Source organism: Xenopus tropicalis, chromosome 7 (assembly GCF_000004195.4).
Source record: "Xenopus tropicalis strain Nigerian chromosome 7, UCB_Xtro_10.0, whole genome shotgun sequence".
NCBI lineage: Eukaryota > Metazoa > Chordata > Amphibia > Anura > Pipidae > Xenopus > Xenopus tropicalis.
In genome coordinates this window covers 30,728,962-30,750,312 of record NC_030683.2, presented here as the reverse complement: position 1 = coordinate 30,750,312, position 21,351 = coordinate 30,728,962, and the positions used below count along the sequence as shown (strand labels likewise).

The window sequence follows — 21,351 nt, the reverse complement described above, 5'->3', positions numbered from 1 at the left end:
CCAATACGGCCCAGTGTGACAGAGATTCTCTCTTTATGGGCACTTATCAAGTGTCCATATTTACTAACCAAGAGTGCTATCTCCCTATTGTCAAAGAATATTACATTTAAATAACACCCTTTGGTGAATGTGGACCGACACCTCCTCATCTTTTTCCTGAAGTTATTAGATCTCATTTCACAATTAGTATTTGTTTTATCACTTGTAATGCCATATTATCATTTCCTCTTGGAGAGGAGACAGCTCTAAGTAAATCATTTGATATCTTAAGAAAACAATTGGTCTCATATCTTTCATTTTTAGATTTTATTTTTTTTTGTTTGTGGTGTAAGGGCTCTGCCACACGAGGGAGTTTACTCCCGGATATGATGGGAATGGCATACGTGGCGGTGGGATGGGATAAGCGTCAGCGCGATTTGCGGAGAGGCAACTTCGGCGATCACGTCGCTGCGTATGCCATCCCACCGGTGATTTACATTTTCGCCGGTGGGATGTCATATCGGGGAGATTGGTCGCCCGCAACAAGGGAGATTTGTCGCAGGCAACTTATCTCCCCATGTACCAGAGCCCTAACGGTAGTTGGAAATTTCACAGAGACTTTATAGCTGCTTAGCTGTCAGTAGCCAGGCATGCTGGGAGTTGTAGTTAAATAGATACTAGAGGGCAGCGTGAGTGACAGCCCTGGAAGGTCTCACCCTTGTTGTTTGTTCATTGAGGAATGCCATGTACTGTATATGTGTGTGTGTGTGTGTGTGTGTGTGTGGGGTGGTTGTGTTGCAGGGCTAAGTGGGCCGGCAGCCAAAGAACATAGGGAAGGTCTATTGCTCATGCCCAGTAAAGCGAAACTACTTTCATTTTCCTGTAGATCTCTTGCATGGAGATGTTACAGTGATTTCTCACGTCACTTTATACAGAAACCTTTAATTTGACTGTACCCGTATGCTCCCGCAGGATTTACTAGCAACAATTTCACGAAAATTCCTTTGTGTTTTCCACAACTACATGGAGGAAATGCCATAAACAGCACAGTGAATGCAATCACTTCCTTATCCAGAGAATGTGCATTGTTTCTACAGGCCTGGATCTGCTCCTGTGTGAGATGGGACGGCAGCAAGGTAAGCCGAGCCCTGGGCCCGTCACTTATTCGCCTGGAGCCATTTGTGCTGCAACAGGGATTATTAACCTGTATGTCGGGACCTAAACATCAACTACTTAGAGTGGGTTTGTAGAAATCCAAAAAAAAAGAAAAAAGCTTCAGCAGGTTTAGTGCAAAACATTTATTAGTTCCCACTACCCACAATAAATGTTTTGCAGTAAACCTGCTGAAGCTTTTTTCTTTTTTTTTGGATTTCTACAATTGTATTTGGTTGCAGCACAGAGCAACAACTAGGAGCTAAAGCTTTTGTTCGCAAGTATTTTATACAAAGTTCACCAATCATTTTTTATTTTTGTACTTAGAGTGGGTTATGTAGAGTGGGTTATTCTATAAATACAACTGTAGTTAACTCTCGGCTCCTGCGGCTTTTGTGTGACTAAATGTCCAAAGTACTTATTAATGTGCTGTTTATTTAAGGACAGTTAAAGAGAAAATCAGTGGGGGGGGGGGCTATTTGTCAGGCACCTCCAGTGATTTCAATTGCTGACCCTGTTGCCCAGGCCAGTGCTCCTCTTTGCAGGTAAATGCACCGCGCCTGGGTATACGCCTAACAGTGCTGCACCGCCATCTTTGGCTGCTTCCCAATGGCCCCTTAGGCTGTCCGGGAATGTGAACCTGCCCAGTACAGTAGTTGTCTGTATTGTGCCTGCGCATGTTCCAAGACAGATGTAATCGGGGTAATTCTTGCCTCTGTGCCGCCCCAAAGTGGCTTTTCCAATTGCCCTCTCTGAACTAGAAGAGCCAAAATTCCAATCTAAAAACCAGATTTTATTTTTTAAACTAATCAGAGCAGCTTTTTGCCAACATTAGTAACCTGCCGCCCCCAGGGAAGATTCTCAACTTGCCTCATGTAATACGGATAATTAGGGTTGCTACCACTGCCGGCTTTCTTTGCCAGGCAGGGGGTGGAGTCATGGGGGCGGGGAAGAGGCAGGGCCGTGATGTCACAGGGGAGAAAATCATCAGGGCCTATACTAGTTATTTGTCTGGGGCCCCCCATGAACACAAGCATGTAGTACCCACATTTTGGGCCCACAATAGAGGAAACAGACCCTGTGACTGCCGGGTGCCTAGGAACTAAAAGGGGCCCAACGGTACTGTGAGTGAATAAATGCTTATGGAAAATGTCTTGTTCCCAAAGTTTAGGCGTTAAATGTTCTTGGGGGCGCAGGGCTCTAACTTTTAGTATGTTTTATAATACCTTATTCCTGGAAACTTTGCAACTGGTCTTCGTTTGTTTCTTTTTTTAAAGTTTTTGAGTAATTTCTCTCTTTTACATATTTCCAGCTTTCAAATGGGAGTCACTGACCCCAGAAGCCAAAAGTCTATTGCTTTGTGAGGTTACCATTTAATTATTATTGTCACTTTTTATTCCTTATATTAAACATCCAAAGTTCCTTTATTTTACATATATATATATTAAATATTAAAGCTGTCAGCATAGGTACAGTACAAAATACACAACTACTGATGTGTTTCTACAGCAGTAGGGCACAAAAACACATCAGGGTTGGTGGTGGACGCCATCTTGCCCCAACCAGGATCATATTCGGTTGTAGACAGCTTCTGATTGGCTTAAACTCTGCCCGCTCCTATGGAAAATCACAGAGAAAAGGACCTGAAGCAGCTGAAGTTGGTGCCCAGTGCTGGCACTAGGGAAGGCAACGTAGGCTTGTGGGTGCAATTGGGAGTGGTGGGTTGGCAGGGGAAAAGGGAGCTAGAGGAGAGCGGGAGTGGGGTGCAGACAAAGCAGCAGGGTGTGGGGCAGTGGGCAAGGCACTGGGGAAAGTAGTATTGCTTTGAGCACCATTATTACATGGCCTGGCCCTATTGTGCCTATTACTGCTTTATTTAGAGCCAGCTACAGTGATTGGGACAGGTTATGGGGGCCGGAGTAGTGCAGTTCTGCAGGAGGGAGGGAAGGTAGTAAGCAGGATTTAAAGGAATACTGTCATTAGAAGAAAAAAACTATTTGTATTTTTATAGGGCACTTCCCCTTAAAATGAACTTAGTGACTCATAAATCATAGTATTTTAAGATAATTATCAGTCAGTGCTCTTTTTTTTGTGATTTTTAAATTGTTTACATTTTTTTGTTCTGCCACCGTCAGGATTGGGATTTAGACTGCTATCTGGTTGCTAGTCTGTAATTACCCTAGCAACCAGACAGCAGCTGGGAAGTGAGTATGGAAGATCAATGGGGGGGTTAGTTAATATATAGCAAGCGCAGGTTGCTAAGTGCAAAAAACAGGGGCAATGTGGGTCCCTCAGTGCTTTGGCACTCATGTCGGAGGTTGGGGTATATTTATATATAACAGATAATAGATTTATAATAGATTTTCTTTTTTTGTAGCACTGGACCAAAATACAGCCTTGTCGGGGGTATTTAGCTGCTAGATAGGAGCCAAGCTGCTTATGTTTACTAATGTTAGAATGTTAAAAGGCTCGTTTGCTCTGAATGAAAGATATTTGAGCCCCGACTTTGCTGTAGAATTTATGATCACCACCATGTTTAATTTGTCCTTAGAGAGCAGATGAGCCTGCCTGACATCACCCTACTATGGCTGGAATATTTCCATTACTGCACATCTTGCTCGCACTTTAATTATGGGCGATTTTAATTACCCTGAAATTAATTGTTGCAGTAATTCCTGTGGTTCAGGTAGAGGTAACAGGTTCTTGAGTATGTATTAAAAATAAGTTATACGTCAAACAGTGGAGAAACCGGCGAGAAGGAATCTCTGTCAGGCCTCATTAATACACAGGCAGAGATGCAACGAGGATATATGTAAATATATCCAGGAAGTAAACACTTTATTTTTATTGCATCATGCAGTCAAGGCTCAGGTTTAAAGGGACAGCAAACTTTAACTGTTAAGAATATCCATTTACTACTACAGTAAGATAAAATGGTCTCTCTGTGGAAGGCAGCTGCCATGTTTTTTGGTTTCTTGTAGCTTTAATAATTCATTGTCTAGGACAGGGATCCCCAGCCTTTTATACCCATGAGCCACATTTAAATGGAAAAAGTGTTGGGGAGCAACACAAGCATGAAAATGGTTCCTGGGGGTAGCAATGAGAACTATGATTGGCTACTTAATGACCCCTATGTGGACTGGAAGCCTACAGGAGGCTCTGTTTGGCATTATACTTGGTCTTTATGCAACTAAAACTTGCCCCAATCCAAGAATTTAAAAATGAGAATCTGCTTTGAGGCCACGGGGAGCAACATCCAAGGGGTTGGGGAGCAACATGTTGCTCACGAGCCACTGGTTGGGGATCACTGGTTGGGACAAGGTTGCATCTACCACAAACCCCTTTACAAGATGATCTGGAGAGAGAGTGGGCTGGGTAATGCTGGGGGCAGACCATTAACTAAAAACTAGTTTTTTGGCCCCAGAACACTTACCATTAGTATTGAGCGAAATAAGTTTGGCAGGCATAGATTTGTGGTGAATCTCCACATTTTGCCATTGGCCAATTTTTCTGCAAAGTGGGTGCAAAAATTCACTATGAAAAAAATTTGGCAAGCGACTAAAAAAGGCGTGCGTGTCATTTTTTAGCAGCACACCTCATTTTTTTGACACATGCTATTTTTTGCAGTTCACAAATTTTTCACCATTTCAAATTTTTCAGATTCGTTCACCACTATTTACCATATTTGTCTGCAGGCTGGGGTAATGATCAATGAATGGAACAGGGACTCTGAGCTAGAACAGTTACCCTTCTGTCTCTGGAGGGGCTGGGATGAGTTAGGCTGGGTTCATAATGAGAAGATATCTGTCCCTCACATCATTAGGCTAAAGGCTGAATGCTGAATGATTTGGAGATCTGTCTGCATTTATATATAGCACTGATCTGTTTGATATCCCGAATGAGCAAATCTGAGCGGAAATGAGAGGGAGCTGGCCATGCTCATAGTTATTTACATTCTGCCTGCAGGCAATTAAAGTAAGCCCAAATGTCAGCTTATTCTTATTTATTGGGAGTCACCCTGATTTGTACCCCACCTGCTCTCAGAATGTTCACACAAATTTTACTTACCCCCTGCCATTGACATGCACCTAAAGCTCTGAAATCCTCCAAAACAGGGAGAGCTGGAAACATGGTCAGGGGCATAGACTAGATGTAGGGGGCATGTCAGTGGGTAAAAAGGCTGTGGATTGGGTGGAACAATGTCCCCAGTTTAAAATACAGATGGGGTGCTGTCTCTTTGGATTGGGAATTACATAGTTGCCATCTCTCTTCATACACCTTGGATTGGCATTATGATTTAATCTAATAACTAATATATATTTGGTATTTTGTTATTTAATTCTTGCTCCAGCTGTCCATGAAAATAGTCTGTGGGATGTTAAGGCATTTGGTTGAGATTAAATAGTATAGATTGGACCCTCAGTTGCTTAAGGTGGGCCACTTATCATGTGAGTGCCCGTGCATGATATATTACTATACTGCGCATCTCCTTTTATCTATCCCTGCTCTTTTCATTAAGCCAACAGCATTTACAGGTCAGACCATTTTCTCCAGTCTCCACTAAGTGCAAGAATAAATTGTTGACTTGAGAACAAATATGTTATTCAAGTAAAGTCTGGTGTGGAACAATATAATACTTGTATTATAATAATGGCCCAGATTTGTGGATTTTGCAATTTGTGAATTCTGGCAAATGCCAGAGGGGCTGCTGTAATCCCCAACCTTTTATACCCGTGAGCCACATTTAAATGGAAAAAGTGTTGGGGAGCAACACACGCATGAAAAAGGTTCCTGCCGGTAGCAATAAGGGCTATGATTGGCTATTTGGTAGCCCCTATGTGGACTTTCAGCCTACAGAAGGCTCTGTTTGGCATTATACTTGGCTTTTATGCAACCAATACTTGCCTTTAAGCCAGGAATTCAAAAATAAGCCCTACTTTGAGGGGGAGCAACATCCAAGGTGTTGGGGAGCAACGTGTTGCTCACAGGCTACTGGTTAGGGAACATTGCCATAGACAGTCACTATTTATTGGGCTGGTTGGGGGCAGTTTGGGCCTCTGTGTACCTAAAATACAAGGGCCTATTTTTAATTACAGTCCCGGCCTGGTTGTCTTGCACCCAGCTCAGTGCTTTTATACACTTATTTGAAGAATATTGGTTGTGCAGGACTCTGACTCCAAAGCACTACTTACAGTTCAGGTTACAGGTTACAACGTTTTTTATGAAATGGTCTAATCAGTATAATAAAATGTATTTGTGACAAATAATAAGTATCCAGTGCAGTTTGGGTGCATATTTTATACGTGACAGTTCTGCTTTAAGAAAGGAGGCAAAGCGAGTAAGAGACAGAGTATTATCAACAGGTTCTGTGCATTGCAGTAATGGTAGTTGACTGTGTAGGATTTCTCCATGGAATAAGACAAGGCAACGTCACCTGAAGGCATTGATCTGGGTTTAAATCAAAGTGCTACTGGATAGTTTGCTGACACTCTGTAGGTCTGTATTTGCTTCTGCTGCCTACAGATCTGTTTTTAATTGTTCTTTATATAATTTGTAAGTAACCTGATATTAGTTTGTTTGGTTGATGGACTTGCAAAGAGAGACTTCAGCACAGACCGAGACCCAGGAGAGCTGACGGTGAAATTCATCAGCTTGTTTTTCTCTTGTGTTCTCTTTGTGCTGTAATGTCTGGTTGCTCAGCTAAAACTTTACGTTGCTCACAAAGCCAGGAAAATTCACTTATTAGCATTGTGCTAGATACAAAATGGTACCAAGGACTCTGAGCCTCATTTATGAGGGCAATGGTGCCCTGTTTTTTACACTTTTAATCTTGTGTAGAATGTTACACCCTGAGGGCAACCTTTCATATTCCTAGAATGTAAAGCAACGAGTTGGAATAAATGAATCTTTTATTGCTAAATGTTTAATCACCTTGGCAAATATTTTGTTAAATTTTTTGACCTGCCTGATCGATATGTGGGCGATTTCAGGCCAGATGTCAGTCTGGCAGGCTCGTCATTTGTGCCCCTACACGGGCTGATAAGCTGCTGAATTTAAGCTTGTGTGATCACCTGACTTAGCATAGATTTTAAAAGCATGTGGTTATTTTTGGTACCAAGATCTTAAAATATGTTTTTCTTATGTTTCTTTACAGGTGTATATTAGAATCCAGTGAGAGCAGGTTGCAACATGCATCCGAGCGGCTTAAAAAATCAAGGAACAGATATAGCACCTTCTGCTTCAGGTTTTTCCAGAGCTGAAAGCTCAGTGGATGAACTTAGTGTAATGTATCCCATCACTACTGAGACAGATATTGATATTACTGCTGTATTATTGCCATCTGGAGGTATTCAAAGCCATCATCATGCCATGAGGACCGCAGTCAGTGAGACACAGCCTCCTGCTTTTGCCTTACCACCAATCAATTCCCATCAAGACAAGCCTAGATTACTTCTGAAAATGCAGCCTGCTATGAAAGACACCAATGGCAGTTCAACTCTACCATTTAGTCTTGGAACACACTTGGGTTCACTAGTTATGGAAGGCGTCCCACTAGAGAAATTTCTTGAAGAGAAGCAGACAAAGAAACCAGGTGTATGTGAGGAACATGCTGAATCTTTGGGTAAACCAGAGCATATGATATCTGAAGAGCTTGGTTTTTATTATTCAGATTTACATATTAAGGCAGAAAAAAATCCACAAGATATCCTTTCCGTGCTGCAGAATACTGATAAGACAAGTCTTCAGAGAGAATGTAGAACCTTTATGACATCTGAAGGTCCTAAAATAATACCCATTGACAAGACAGAATGTCCTGACCTGTACTGCGGTGAACATGATAATAATGGGGGAATTATGAAACCCCCAACCTATGTAAACTATCAGGATCAAACACTTAAAAGAGAAGAGACAGTCTCTGATGAACAAAACCAAACTGCTACAATACCAGAACAGTTTGTAAAGGGAGAAAAATGTGTTGATTTATTAAAAGATCAAGTAATAACCAGTGACTCAGACACCAAATATAAATTTGAAACAAATAGACTGAATCCACAAGAACAATCCATGCAAATACATTTCTTGCCTAACAGCGTGTATGGTAGCATACCCCAAGAGAATGACAACAATAATCTGTATGAAGCAACTCACATTGAAGTTAATGAAAAAGCACCCAAAAATGATCATTACGGTATTAATAAAAGGACAGTATTTGAAGAGACTAAAATTGAAGAAAATGGAAATAATTACCAAAAGCTACACGGTAGTAAAAACAAAAGTGTTCAGAGTGAAGAGCCTGATGTTCAAGAAGATGACGTTATACAGACAAATGATAATTATGCTGTTAACACAAGAGCCATATGTGAAAAAACCCAAGTTAAGGACAACATTTATAGAAAGGATCAATGTGGAATGAATAAAAGCATGCAGTTTGAAGAGACTAAAGGGGGACAAGTGGAAAATATTGACACACAGTATAATACTGTTGATAAAAGTGACCAACTGGAAGAGATGGAAGTTGGAGAGAATTCTGTGAAAGATCAACCCATCCCTTGGCTTAAAGACACGGGGCAGAAGGGCACACATAGTACCTGTCCTGTTGAACTAGACCTGGATGTTGAAGATGTTAATAAACACAGAAATTATATTAATGCTGTTAATAAAAAAGCCAAGTTTGAAGTGGCTAATTGGAGAAAAGTGGAGTATGTACAGGAAAAACATCATGATAATCTCAGTAAAAATAAAATAAATGGCAAGGCTCAGGTTGGAGAAGGTAAGAACATACAAAAGAAAGAGCATTCTGTAAATAAAGGTGATGTGGAAGATAACAATAAAGACCAAGTTGAAACTAAGAATTCACACAGAACAAATCATCATCCTAGCAAAAATGAAATGCTCAAAGAGACTCAAGGTGGAAAAGATGAGAATAGACACAAAAAGAATAATTTTGTTGACAAAAGTGACCAATTGGATGAGATGGAAGTTGAAGAGGATCCTGTGAAAGACCAATTCATCCCTTGGCTCAAAGACTCCGGGCAGAAGGGCACACATAGTACCTTCACTGAAAGGTCTGTTAAAGTAGAATCAGATGTTGAAGATGATAATATACACAAAATTGATATTTATACTTTTAATCTAAGTGCCATAGATAAAGAAACTCAAGTTAAGGAAAAGGTTTGTAAAATGGATGAGTGTGGAATGAATACAAGTATTCAGCTCAAAAAGACTCAAGGGGCGCAAATGGAGAATGTTGAGGGAAAGGATAATTATGTTATCAGTAATAATGACATGTATGACGGGGCTCAGGATGTAGAAGAAAAAAACATACAGAGAAAGGGTCATTCTGTAAACAAATGCAAGACGGAAGATATAAAAGACCAAGAGGCTGAGAGTTTAATCAGAACAAATCATCATGCTTTCAAAAGTGAAGTGTTTCAAGAAGATCAGGATGGAGAAAATGAGAATATACACACAATGTATAACTCTACTGATAAAAGCGACCAATTGCAAGAGATGAAAGATGTAGAGGATTCTGTGAAAGACCAACCCATCCCTTGGCTTGAAGACACAGGGCAGAATGGCACACATAGTACCTTTAATGAAAGTCCTGATAACCAACACCCAGATGTTGAAGATAATAATGTACACAGAAATTATATTTACACTGGTAATATAAGTGTCAAATGTGAAGAAATTCACATTAAAGAAAAGATTAATGGAAAGGAAAACTGTGGAAAAGATAAGAGTATTCAGTTTGAAGAGACTCAAGGGGGGCAAGTAGAGACTGTACAGAGAAAAGCTCCTAATGATATCAGTAAAAATGACATGTATGAGGGGGCTCACGATGAAGAACAAAAAAACATACATAGGAAGGAACATTCTGTAAATAAAGGTGACATAGAAGGTGAGAATAAAGGCCAAGTGGAAGCTAAGAACTTACACAGAACAAATCATCATGCTATCAAAAGTGAAATGCTCAAAGAGACTCAAAGTGGAGAACATGAGAACATATACACAAAGGATAATACCACTGATAAAAGTGACCAGTTGAAGGACATAGAAATAGGAAAAGAACTTGTGAAAGACCAACCTACCCCTTGGCAGAATGACACAGGGCAGAATGACACACATAGTACCTTCACCGAATGTCCTGTTGAACTAGGCCCAGGTACTGAAGATGATAAAGTTAAATCCCTGGAAGAAAGCAATATTATTACAAGTGCTCAGTTGTCGGTTATTGATTGTGGTTCAGCTAGCCGGTGCACAGTCCAAGCTGAAGATCAATCAACATCTAAGACAGATAAAAAAGATGAAGAAATGGCAACTCCTCATGTTTTTATCAAGACACCAACACAAGATACATATGGAAAGATCATTCGGGAAAGAGGACTTTCCCTTTTAGAAGATTTAAGGAGAAAATATTTAGACTCTGAAGGTCATGGGTTCATCCTGTTAGATTCTGGAATGGTTTTAACTGGAGAGGACAATCAGAGAGAGCAAAATATTGCTTTTGTTGCACTGGTAGGTTGTTATTCTTATGAGGTATTTATGAATCTATAGTATTTCCAGACTTTACAAAAGTCACAGACAAATGAACCAAATGTAAGAACAACAGCACATGGGGCAATTCAGGATATTTGCTCTCCTTTTCCCCTTTCAACCATGGCAATTGCCTGGACCCATGGGTGTACTCATAGCAATTGGCACTTGAAAATGCGGCAGTCAACCCCAAATTACCCTGGATGCCATTGCCTTAAATGTTTCACAAAGAAAATGTAGCAACTAGCCCTGAACTACTACCTCACTGAGCCTAAGTCCAAGCTTCTTCAGGTTGTTGTCTAGGCTTGTAGGGTAGAATTAGTTGCTTGCCCATCGGAGAGCTCATAAAACAGCTACTGTGCAGAAATAAACAGGGCTGTCATGTTATTCCTCTATTGTGCCAAAACTGTACATTTGGAGTTTCTGAAACAAATATATTGGCAAACCCAAACGCAGCATGTTCATTCATCTCTAGGGATCTTTAGGCTCTGGCAGATGATAATATGATTAATATATAATTATAAATATAATTAAATAATAATAAGTTCAATCTCTATACCAACTTTACATATAGAGAATAAATAAGGTGCAACTTTTACAGCTCCTGTTATATGTTCTTCTATATTCTATAAGCTATATGATATATTCTTTATAATATTAATTAATGAAGACATAATACTATTATAATTATTTATTTTTCCATATAATAGAGAAATGGATTAAAACTGGCAATGGCAATTCCCATATCTGGTCTTTTCCTCTATTACAACTTGGGACTCCATTTTTATATTACTGAACAGCTGAACGAGGACTGGTATTGTGTAAAAGACAGAATAACCCAAGAAAGGATGCTCATGAAAAAGGTACAATGATTCAGTATATTTATACCATCACATATATTTTTGTGGTTTTATTTCCAAAGAAAGAATTAATAAGTATTTTTCATCCTCATCTTACTCAGTCTCTATATTTTCCTAGTTTTTTATCTTTATATACTATAATCTATTCTTCTGTATATTTAGTTGTTTTATCCCCATAAAGAAATAGAAATGACCATGAATTAGGCCAAATGGCTAGAAGCAGTAGGTCCCACTGACACCTGGGCCCACCTGGAGTTTTCCTGGTATCCCTGTGGGCCAGTCCGACACTGCACATGTTAATGGAGCCATTCTTGTACTCACAGAGTTGCGCTGAACTGCCACATGTAGCGTCTCACCTGCATTCAGTGGTTTGGCACGGTCCTGTGAATACAAAAAAAGAATTGGCTCCATTTACACATATGTTCCTATTCAGTGGAAGCCATTAAATACCACTGCACGGGAACATATTTTAAAATGCTTGTGTGTCCTAAAGATATGAGAAATTGTACAGTAGCTCCCAGATCATTACTTTCAGTGCAAAATTGCACTACATCATATGCCATATATCTTAAAACTGCTAGGGCAGATTTATTAAAGGCGGTAAGCAAAACGAGTCCAGGTAAGTTGTTAAAATCTGTAACCCTGTAGTTAGCTGCTTGGCAACTTGCCTGGAAAGTGCAGAAAGAGAGTTAATGATGTCCCCTGTGATGGCTCTGGGCTTAATAATAAGGCAGAGGGGAAATTGGTTCAAACCTCAGCCAAACCCCTGGCGCTTATGGTGGGGACAGGGGATGGCAACTCCCAGGCAAGCCAGTTAAACCACTCAGCATGATGGGAAATCATTTGCACCCTTCCAATTGAATTTTAAAAGGTAGCCCACCCACTTAGTCAATGAAAAGCAGTCCAAAATTCACTTTTGAGCAAATAAAAAGGTGATGCTACTTTGTGTAGAACTCCCAGAACAGACTGGAACTTTCGCAGAAGTTTATCTCATAATTAGCATCATAAATTGTAAGAAGGAGAACATTCAGCAAATGGAATATCTACGGGAGAAACAACTCCATTTGGCTTCCTTTATTTAAAATTATTGCTTAAATTCATCTTTTTTCCCCTCCTCCTCCATAACGACATCTCCCACTGCATTTCCCTAATCATGATAAATTCATATTCATATTCTCTCCCCATCCCTGGCACCAGAGCTCGGAAAGAGAAGTTCTGTTATCGCTTGCTCATCTCAGCAACCATTTGGCTGTTTGCCGTGATTATTTCTTTAAAATATTTACTCATGAATATTAAGCACCGCTATTAACAAGCAAACCTGCTGACAGATTCGGCGCTAATGGAGACCATCACTTCTGGATATTCTCGTGCCCGACGGGAGTGTGGCAGGTTGAGAGGGAGGGAGCATTTGTAATTAAAATTTGAGATTCTCAGATTATCTGGTGGCTATAGTTGTCCCTTTTTTAATGCTGATTAAAAGCAGACATTACGGTACTTTGTATGGATTACGGGGAGTGAAATATGTCTTGTAATTTTCATTAGCGGAGGGAGTTTTTAGCAGTTAATGCTGTGCAAAGTTGAGAACCAGTTTAGTTCTCTTTTCCTCCATGTTGGCAACGAGGACACGGATCCTCTCGATTCTCTTGTGCCATTGTGTGCTCTACATGAAGCGTCTAGTGGGCACACAGATGTGAGGGTATCGTTCCTCATGTATCAGTTACCTATCAATCCAAACCTGGCACTAAACCACACGCTAATTAGGTATACATTTTATTGTTTTATCCGTCATTTTATGTATTCCTTGATTCAAAACAAGGCTTGTGTGAAGTGTTTCCAACATTAAACCCGTGATTTGTAGATAAATGACCAGTGCTCCTATTCAAGGTGGCCATTGTAATTAAAATTTGTGTGATTATTTCCAGGTCCCAGTTACCTCCAGCTGGGGAAAACCACTGAATAATTTCCTGTCCCTCCTGCATCACCCCCGGCTCCTGGTCCCATATGCTGTGCTGTATGACAGAAATGGATCCATTCACTATCTCATGGAATACAAGCACGTCTTGGGTGAGATTCATGAAAGTAAAAACTATGTTAGAATGTTGATTTAGTAATGAATATCATCAACAAACTAATGTCTTTTAAAATGGATCCCTCACATGGAACCATATTCACATTTTTGTTTTTTCTTTCCTTACTTTGCTTTTGGTTTTTACTGTTCCACCTTTTTACTTTTTGTCCTTGTTCTTCCCTTCCATCACTTTCATTTTTTCCTCTGCCTCACTCTTCCTTCTTATGGCCCTTGCAGACGATTGGCTTTTTGTTGCTTTTGTTTTGCCCCTAAAACTCACTCTTTTGTCTTCAGTCTCTTTCTGTTGCTGTTTAAAGTTTAAGTATGTAAGTATGGTTGGCAGCTTTCATTTGCTGAAACTCCAGGCAGGTGGGCAGGCAGTGATGTCATGGGGCAAGAATGTGATGTCACAGGGGCAGGACTGTGACATAAAGAGGTGGGGGAATCATGTGGCAATTAGGGATTGGCCAATCGTAGTGTCAGTCAAGGATAGTCCTGTCCGGATTTCCTTATTGGGGTAACTGGGCAGGCAGTTTTGACCCAGCCAACCTAGTTTTCGGAAGCGCTGTCTGGCTCAAAACTGCCTGCCTGGACAGGTGGCAACCAAAAATGGACAGGTGGCAACAATACCTGTAAGACAGCATTTTACCCTTTAAACAATTCTCTTTTCACTCCCTACCAAAAGTTTTCTATTGAACTGCCCTCTGCTTTCAGATCCTTGCAAAATGTGTCCTTCTTAAAACCATTTCGTTTCAGGCCAGAATAGGCATACATTTTTAAAATATTTAAAATCCATACTATCTGAACCTACAGTAAGTGGCAACAGCTTGTACAATATTTCATCATGTTGTGTAGAACTAAAAGAGCCAGAAATGCTGTATTTTCTGCATGCATTTTATATAGTAAACTTGCAGGTTCAGCCACCTTAGTAAGGATGCCTTCAAAAATATACACAGGAGCTCACCATTTCTGATCCTGTTAGACCATATTTTCTGTGTCACTGACACTGTACATGCTCAGTGTTCTCTGGGCTGCTGTGGGAAATCATTAACACGTTAGCAAAAAGTAAGGTTACATCTGTCAGAGGCTGGTGCTGCAGGACTGAAGTTACAATTGACAATTTGCTCATTTTTGTGCTGCCAGGTAATACAAATTTGAATTAATTGCTAATCAGTTTTATAAGATCTTAGGCTAATGCCACACGAGGCGTAGGGCTGAAATTCAGCCCTACGCCTGCTACTTGTGCCTGCACTGGAATGAATGGAATACGCTCGGGTGCAGGCACATGTAGCCGATATACGCATGGAAACGTGAGAGAATGCAAAGTCTCGCGTTTTCATGCGTATATCGGCTACATGTGCTAGCACCCGAGCGTATCTCATTCATTCGGGTGCAGGCACAAGTAGAAGGCGTAGGGCTGAATTTTCAGCAAGCACTTTTCCGCTTGCCGAAAATTTCAGCCCTACGCCTCGTGTGGCATTAGCCTTACCTGTTAAATTGATGTGGTGGATTTAAACTTGTACAGAAGCTCAATATACAAAATGTTGCATTTCTGGCTTTTTGTTGGCTGTTGGTTAGATCCATGTGGACCAATAACCTAGAAAATTTTCTCTTAACTGGCTAAACACTATTTTTGTCTTTAAAATGTGTGTATCGCAGCAAAATATATTGCCGCTGTGCCCTTAGGAGCTAAACACTGTCAGCTTGAAAGTAGAAAACTAAGCCATTAGTTGGGGTGTGGGGTCAGTGTTCTAGGTGATCCAAAGGCAAGCTGTGGATCCAGGTTCTAGCTCAGCAACAGAAAAGCAGTTTTGCAATCCCATATCTTTTCAATGAAACAAAGGCACACAATGGGCTATGAGGATATGTTTATACCATCAGCCCTTAATTTTCTATCTTTTTAATATCTACAAATTATTTTTATGTGCATCTAATTAGTACTGGGTTAATTTGTGCTGCTAAAGCTGCCTAGACTTCATTTCTATCCTATTCAGGCAAATGAAAAGAATTTTATTGCAGACACAAAATACAAAGTCATTTTTACAGGTATCTTTCCATAAATCTTGTGTTTACAGCAATGGGGAGACCCCCACCAGGACGCCAATTTGATAAGGAAAAGTCGTTTTGGGAGGTGGTGGCGTTTTTGAGTTATTGCAAACAAAATGGTCTGTTTCCTCCCAACATTCAAGAAATAATACTGTACACAGAACAGGTAACTCTTTTGCTGATATTTTAATCATTTATAAAGAAAAATCAATTCCAGAAGCATGCACTTTTCCTCATATTACTAAACTTTAACACCCCATAGAAAAAAAAACAGAATTTCTGACCTACTGACACATTTAAAAAAAGACAGGAAAGTTTTTCATAAATTTGACTTGAAATTGACTTGAATATGCGTACCTGTGATTCAGACTACTGGGAAACCACCAGGGTTCCACCCTTTTACTCTGACAGCCCTTAGATGAGAAAGACCTTGACAAAATATATGATAATTAGATCAATAATTAGGAATAATCACCTGTTTCTTTTAAAAACTTGTCTCCCCGCATGTTCTCATAGAGCCTTTAGCTGACATTAACTCCTTAATCTACTTCTCTCTATCTCCACCAGTGATTGTTACCCAATTCTTTATAACTTAAAGCAGAAGGAAAGGCTAAATCACTAAGGGGTGCCAAATGTCACCCCCCAATGATTGTTATCGCTTACCTGTAGACCCCCGGGCAGTGCTCCTATTAGGAGAAATGCAGGCAAGCGATCCTCTTCCTGCCTTCTCCTTTTGCAGCATTCCCGGGGCCCGCGCATCCACAGTTGAGTGAATAAGCCTAATTTTTTATTAAAGTTTTATTAAACTCCACTGCGCATGCGTGAAGACCGAAGGATGAAGAGGAGCACTCACTCACGTACACTCCAGCTGGTGCAGTTTTTTCCTGAAAGAAGCACCGGCCGGGGTGTTCAGGTAAGCATCTCATTCATCTGTAAAGTTATTAGCACTTACTGCTTTGTTTTTATTTCAATTGTATTGTGCAAATATAGTGTAGGCTAAGGCCCTATAACCAAGGCCAGAACAGCAACATTTTTTTAGAGAAAGTTTGGTATGCATTATATATATACACAGAGCCCTGGGAGGCCCTCAAACCCTACCAGGGCTCTCATGGCCCGAGTAACCCACCCCCAGTGTACATACATTATACTTATCTTCGGCACGACTGGGGGGAAGGAGATCAGAAGGGGAGTGTCGGCAGGGAATGGGTCTGGCCAGTCCAACCCTGGATACAAATATACATGAGATAAAGTAAGTTACGGTTATTCATAGACCCAAGTGAATTTTTACTTACTTGTGATTTTATAGCAGTTTCGCACGATATTTGGTGCGTGTATGGCAAGTCGGCGAGTCGACCGATATCGCAGGAGTCTGCTGATATCGGACGACTCGCCGATCGGGCAGGTTAAAAGATTTTGATCGGGCGCCATAGAAGGCACCTGAGCGAAATCTGCCGTCAGGGCTGAATCGGCAGAAGGAGGTAGAAATCCTATTGTTTCTACCTCCTTATCTGCCGTTTCAGTCCTGAAGGTTAGTGGCGGATTTAATGATCTTTCGTGTGATTTAATGATCTTTTGGTTGCACGAACGATCGCAATTCGCCACGTGTGTGGCCACCTTAAGTCTCCCTAAATATTCATTATTCATTACCTCATGCACAGATCAAAATAAAGTATTGTCTGCTGACCCCTCATTTTGTGGAGATTTAGGTTAAATTAAATGGAGTTTGGTTTGTTATATAATGCTATTCCTTTTCAGATGATGCAGTTGAGTTACAGTAGTAGGTACACAATATGGGCAAAAGTATATGTACACCTTCTCTATTAAAGTCACACCTGTCATTGCCAACACCGGTGCCACTACATCATACAATCACATTCTTGGGAATTCCATGCTTCTTACTTTGTGGCAACAGTTTGGGGAATGTCCTTTCTAGGGATGCACTAAACCCTCCATTTCAGTATTGGTGGAATCCCCGAATCCTTGGATATGGATTGAGCTGAATACCGAACTGAATCCAGACCTGGAAGAGGAAGCCAGAAGTGTGGTAAATAAAGTGGAAAATGTTGGAGGAAAAATATTTTTTACATTACATAGAATTCTAAACTGGTACGGTCGGGCTTTTGGATTTGTCCGAATCCATATTCTGGTAAAAATGGCTCGGATTTGGTTTCTCCCTAGTTCTTTCCAATTTCAGCACAACGATGCCACAGTGCACAAAGTCAGGTCCATATAGAATGGGTTTGCTGGGATGGAACTGGAAGAACTTGACTGGCCTACACTGAGACCTGACCTCAACCCAACTGAACACCTGTGGGGGGAACTGCAACACTGATTTAAGCCAGGCCTGAATCCCAACATTAGTGCCCAACCTTCTACATACAGTATGAATAAAAGCAAATAAGCCAACAATATTCCAATATCTAGAGGAAACCTTCCTAGAAGAATAGATGGTAAAAGCAGTATGCACAGCAAAGAGAAAACTAACCATATTTATACTCTTGGTTCTGGAATCAGATGTTGGACTGCCAGGTATCCAGGAGCTTTTGGCCATATAGTGTACCTTGCTTACACAGAACTCATACACGTGTTATTGAATTTGCACCACTTTTATGCAAACTGATTCAAATGTTTTTTTTTTCTTTAAGGGAGTTTGTTTTGATCCCAGCGGGCTCTGTAATTCTGAAGATCCCTGCATTTTAAAGAAAAGTATTAAAAGTGTTTTATTACTTTTCTTGGGCAGTGAACATCAGGTATGCTCAGCCATTTTGCTTTCTGTTACTATTCATGCTCCTCACCCCTAAATGCATCCTCCATAGTTTTTAATGAATGTGTACACATAATACAAAACAACAATATAATTCTAAATAAGCACATCCCCTGAGTTACATTGGAATACTTGGATACATAGTTACTCTGGAATACTTCGGGTGCATTTCTACTTTTACTAGGGGTTTATTTTTCAAAAGGGCTGAATTTTGGCAAGAGAGAGATTTTCAGTGCATTGTCCTGTGTTTTTCTCCTATAATTACATTCTTCTCAGGGCATTCTGTAGCCTTTTGGCTCCTTCTGCTAATGAGAAAAATGGAGGTGCAATGGAATCTGGTGACAAAGGGGGGCAGACTGTGGGTTGATCAGGTGGTAGCTCACTTGTACCTATTTCTATGCAAAAGGAGCCCTGTATATCCTATCTTCTGGCGGGTACCCTGTAGGTATAATTGGGTACTACATCCAATTGTGGGCAGACTATTTCACGAGCTGTAAATAAATGCCACAGACATGCTGCATGTTTAAGTTCCCTCAGGATTTGAAAAAGTAACTGCTCTTATTTGGAGCCCTATCATTACTCACTACACCAGCCTTGGGTTTGTAGCGACTCTAGAAGTATATATGTATATATAAATACATTTGCAGACACAGAAAATCAGGCACTCACGTCTCATAAATGGGTCACAGATGCCTGGGTGCAGAATGTCAGAAGCATAGACATTATGAAAAAATATCCCGCACTCACAGGACTTATGAATACGAAAAACTTTTATTGGCAAATGACTATAAATACATTTGAATATATGTGGTCTATGTTCTAGGAACACTTGGATCGAGAGTCGGAACTCTTGCTTGAGAGAGCATACCAGTGCTTGGAGGACGACATGGGGTGGCCAGAGCAGCTGGTCCCAGACACTGGCCTTTCCCTACAGAGAGCCGGCCCTATACCCTTTTCATTTCCTTGTTTTTCAGCAGGAAACTGAATAGATAGACATTCGGAATAAGAGTCCTTGGTTTTCCTATACTATACCCTGAATTCCTACAATCTACAATCAGCATATAAAACATTGAATTAATTGCTCAAATAGTTCTTTGATTGCAAATAATCTTTTTAAATCTGACTTTGCTACTCAAACTGTTAATATTGAAATTAAAACTCTATTATTTTTATAAAGCTTTTATAGGGGTGCCAGGGTGTCGCTTTCTATCATGTGGGCTGCAAGAGTTTGACATATCTGGACTGTTTACAAAGTAACCAGAGGCCTAACAGTAGAGGCAGCAGCTCCTGGGACTGCTTGTTGGGCCCTAGGGAGGGCAATAACTGATACACAGTTCAATATATATGTCTTATTCCCAAAGTTAAGGGGGCCTTAAAACGATTATTGTGTGGGGCAAACTAGCTAGCAACTTAGCTATTCAGATCAATCTTTGGCTGGTGGATTTATGTCTGTAAAATAATGTTCTTAATGTTTCTTGCTCTATAGTGGACAACGGGTTCAACTGGATTTTTATACTGTCACTTTAACTATGCATTAATAATGATAACCAAAATTCTTTCATTCTGCCTGCCCCAGGATATAGAACATGACTACAAATTGTTTGTTCAAATGGCGTCTTTGGTGTTAGAAGAAAGAGAAGCTTTGACAAAACAGTGGGCAAGGTGAAAAAAAGGAGCCCAAAGACCCCTGTTTTTAGTACTTAGCACCTTGCCCAGAGGCACAGCTCAGTGGTGTAACTACCAAGCAGCAGGCCCTGTGGCTGGAGCATGGGGGACAGGGGGGCTAGGACAAAGGGTCTGCAGTATGGTAGCCCCCCTTATCTGTGAACTAAAGTTCGCTCACCACAAGTAAGTGAGTTGCGGGGCGTCAGCCAACCAGATTGTGCGTGAGATTGTTTTTGCTGGAGGGGGCCCGTTCTGCCATTAGCACAACTTTTTGTGCACTAGAATAAAAGAGCTGTGCATTGTTCTGAATACAGCATTGCCTGGATCTGCAATTATTTTGAGGAGACTGGTGGTGGGCAGTGTGCATCCCCTAAAATACCCCCTAGCTTGGGTGTTATTTAGACATGCAATCTAGGAAGTGCCAGGGGTAGCAGGGTGAGGGTCTTAAGTATAGGGCTGCCTTGTGGGCAACAGTGACCTGGTGGTGCAAAGTGCAGATAGTAGGCTGCACAGACTGGGCACAAGTATTGGCCTGGGTGCAAGTGTTATGTATATGGGCACTAAAGCGCTCTTGCACCCAGGCTAATAGTAAATGAGCTCCTTATACAGATAGAATCAGTGGCTAGAATGTGTTTATAAATAGTGACCTGCTGTTAAGGTCTCCCCAGGTTTCTAGCAGGACAGCGGCAAAGGCCTATTTTCTCAAGACCTTCAGGTGAAAATCTCTCATTATCTCACAGAGTAGCACTGACTTCTAACTGCATCCCATTGTATTGTTTTACCAACTGCTAAAATGAACTAATCAGTCATTTCTTTCTGGATCTGCATTTATGATTTTTGGGGACTATAATAAAAAAACTGCTAATGAAATTAAACTGTGTGAATGTTTGTTTTCTTCTCTTCCCCAGGACAGTTTACAGTTAGCCTTATCATACACTCACTGGGGTGCAGAGGGAGGTTCAGGGTTAGCATCCGGGATCAGGATTCAGACAGGCACTTGGGGTGCTGGGAACTATAACTCCCTTCAGTCAGAGTGGGGGACACCGCATCAGGTTTGTGTCAATGTCCCCAGATTGATATACTGTGAATGATAAATCAGCCGCAGTATCTACCACATGTTTGTCCTCTTAAGCACACTGACAGCATATAAACTGGTTTATTAACCTGAAAAGCATCATTTCATTTCAACTTGGCTGCTCGAGTCAAAAAACCAATCCACATTATATTTTTTCCATCTCTGTAAATAAATGTGTATAATGCATGTGTAATAAATGTGTATA

General features: G+C 40.7%; 1 protein-coding gene across 1 annotated transcript; it reads left to right on the top strand.

The window, feature by feature from the left end:
• The first annotated feature begins 816 nt into the window (after positions 1-816).
• LOC101731243 lies at positions 817-20,946 on the top strand. The gene is made up of 7 exons (XM_004915856.4): positions 817-1,115; positions 7,286-10,650; positions 11,379-11,531; positions 13,451-13,592; positions 15,672-15,808; positions 18,288-18,392; positions 19,230-20,946. The coding sequence occupies exons 2-7, from the start codon at positions 7,321-7,323 to the stop codon at positions 19,389-19,391; spliced, it is 4,029 nt and encodes a 1,342-aa protein (XP_004915913.3). The 5' UTR covers positions 817-1,115; positions 7,286-7,320; the 3' UTR covers positions 19,392-20,946.
• The last annotated feature ends 405 nt before the right edge of the window (positions 20,947-21,351 follow it).

Coding starts and splice junctions, on each gene's coding strand:
- LOC101731243 (XM_004915856.4), top strand. CDS start 7,321: ATGCATCCGAGCGGCTTAAAAAATCAAGGAACAGATATAGCACCTTCT. Junction 10,651..11,378: donor ATATTGCTTTTGTTGCACTG/GTAGGTTGTTAT, acceptor TCCATATAATAG/AGAAATGGATTAAAACTGGC. Junction 13,593..15,671: donor GGAATACAAGCACGTCTTGG/GTGAGATTCATG, acceptor TTGTGTTTACAG/CAATGGGGAGACCCCCACCA.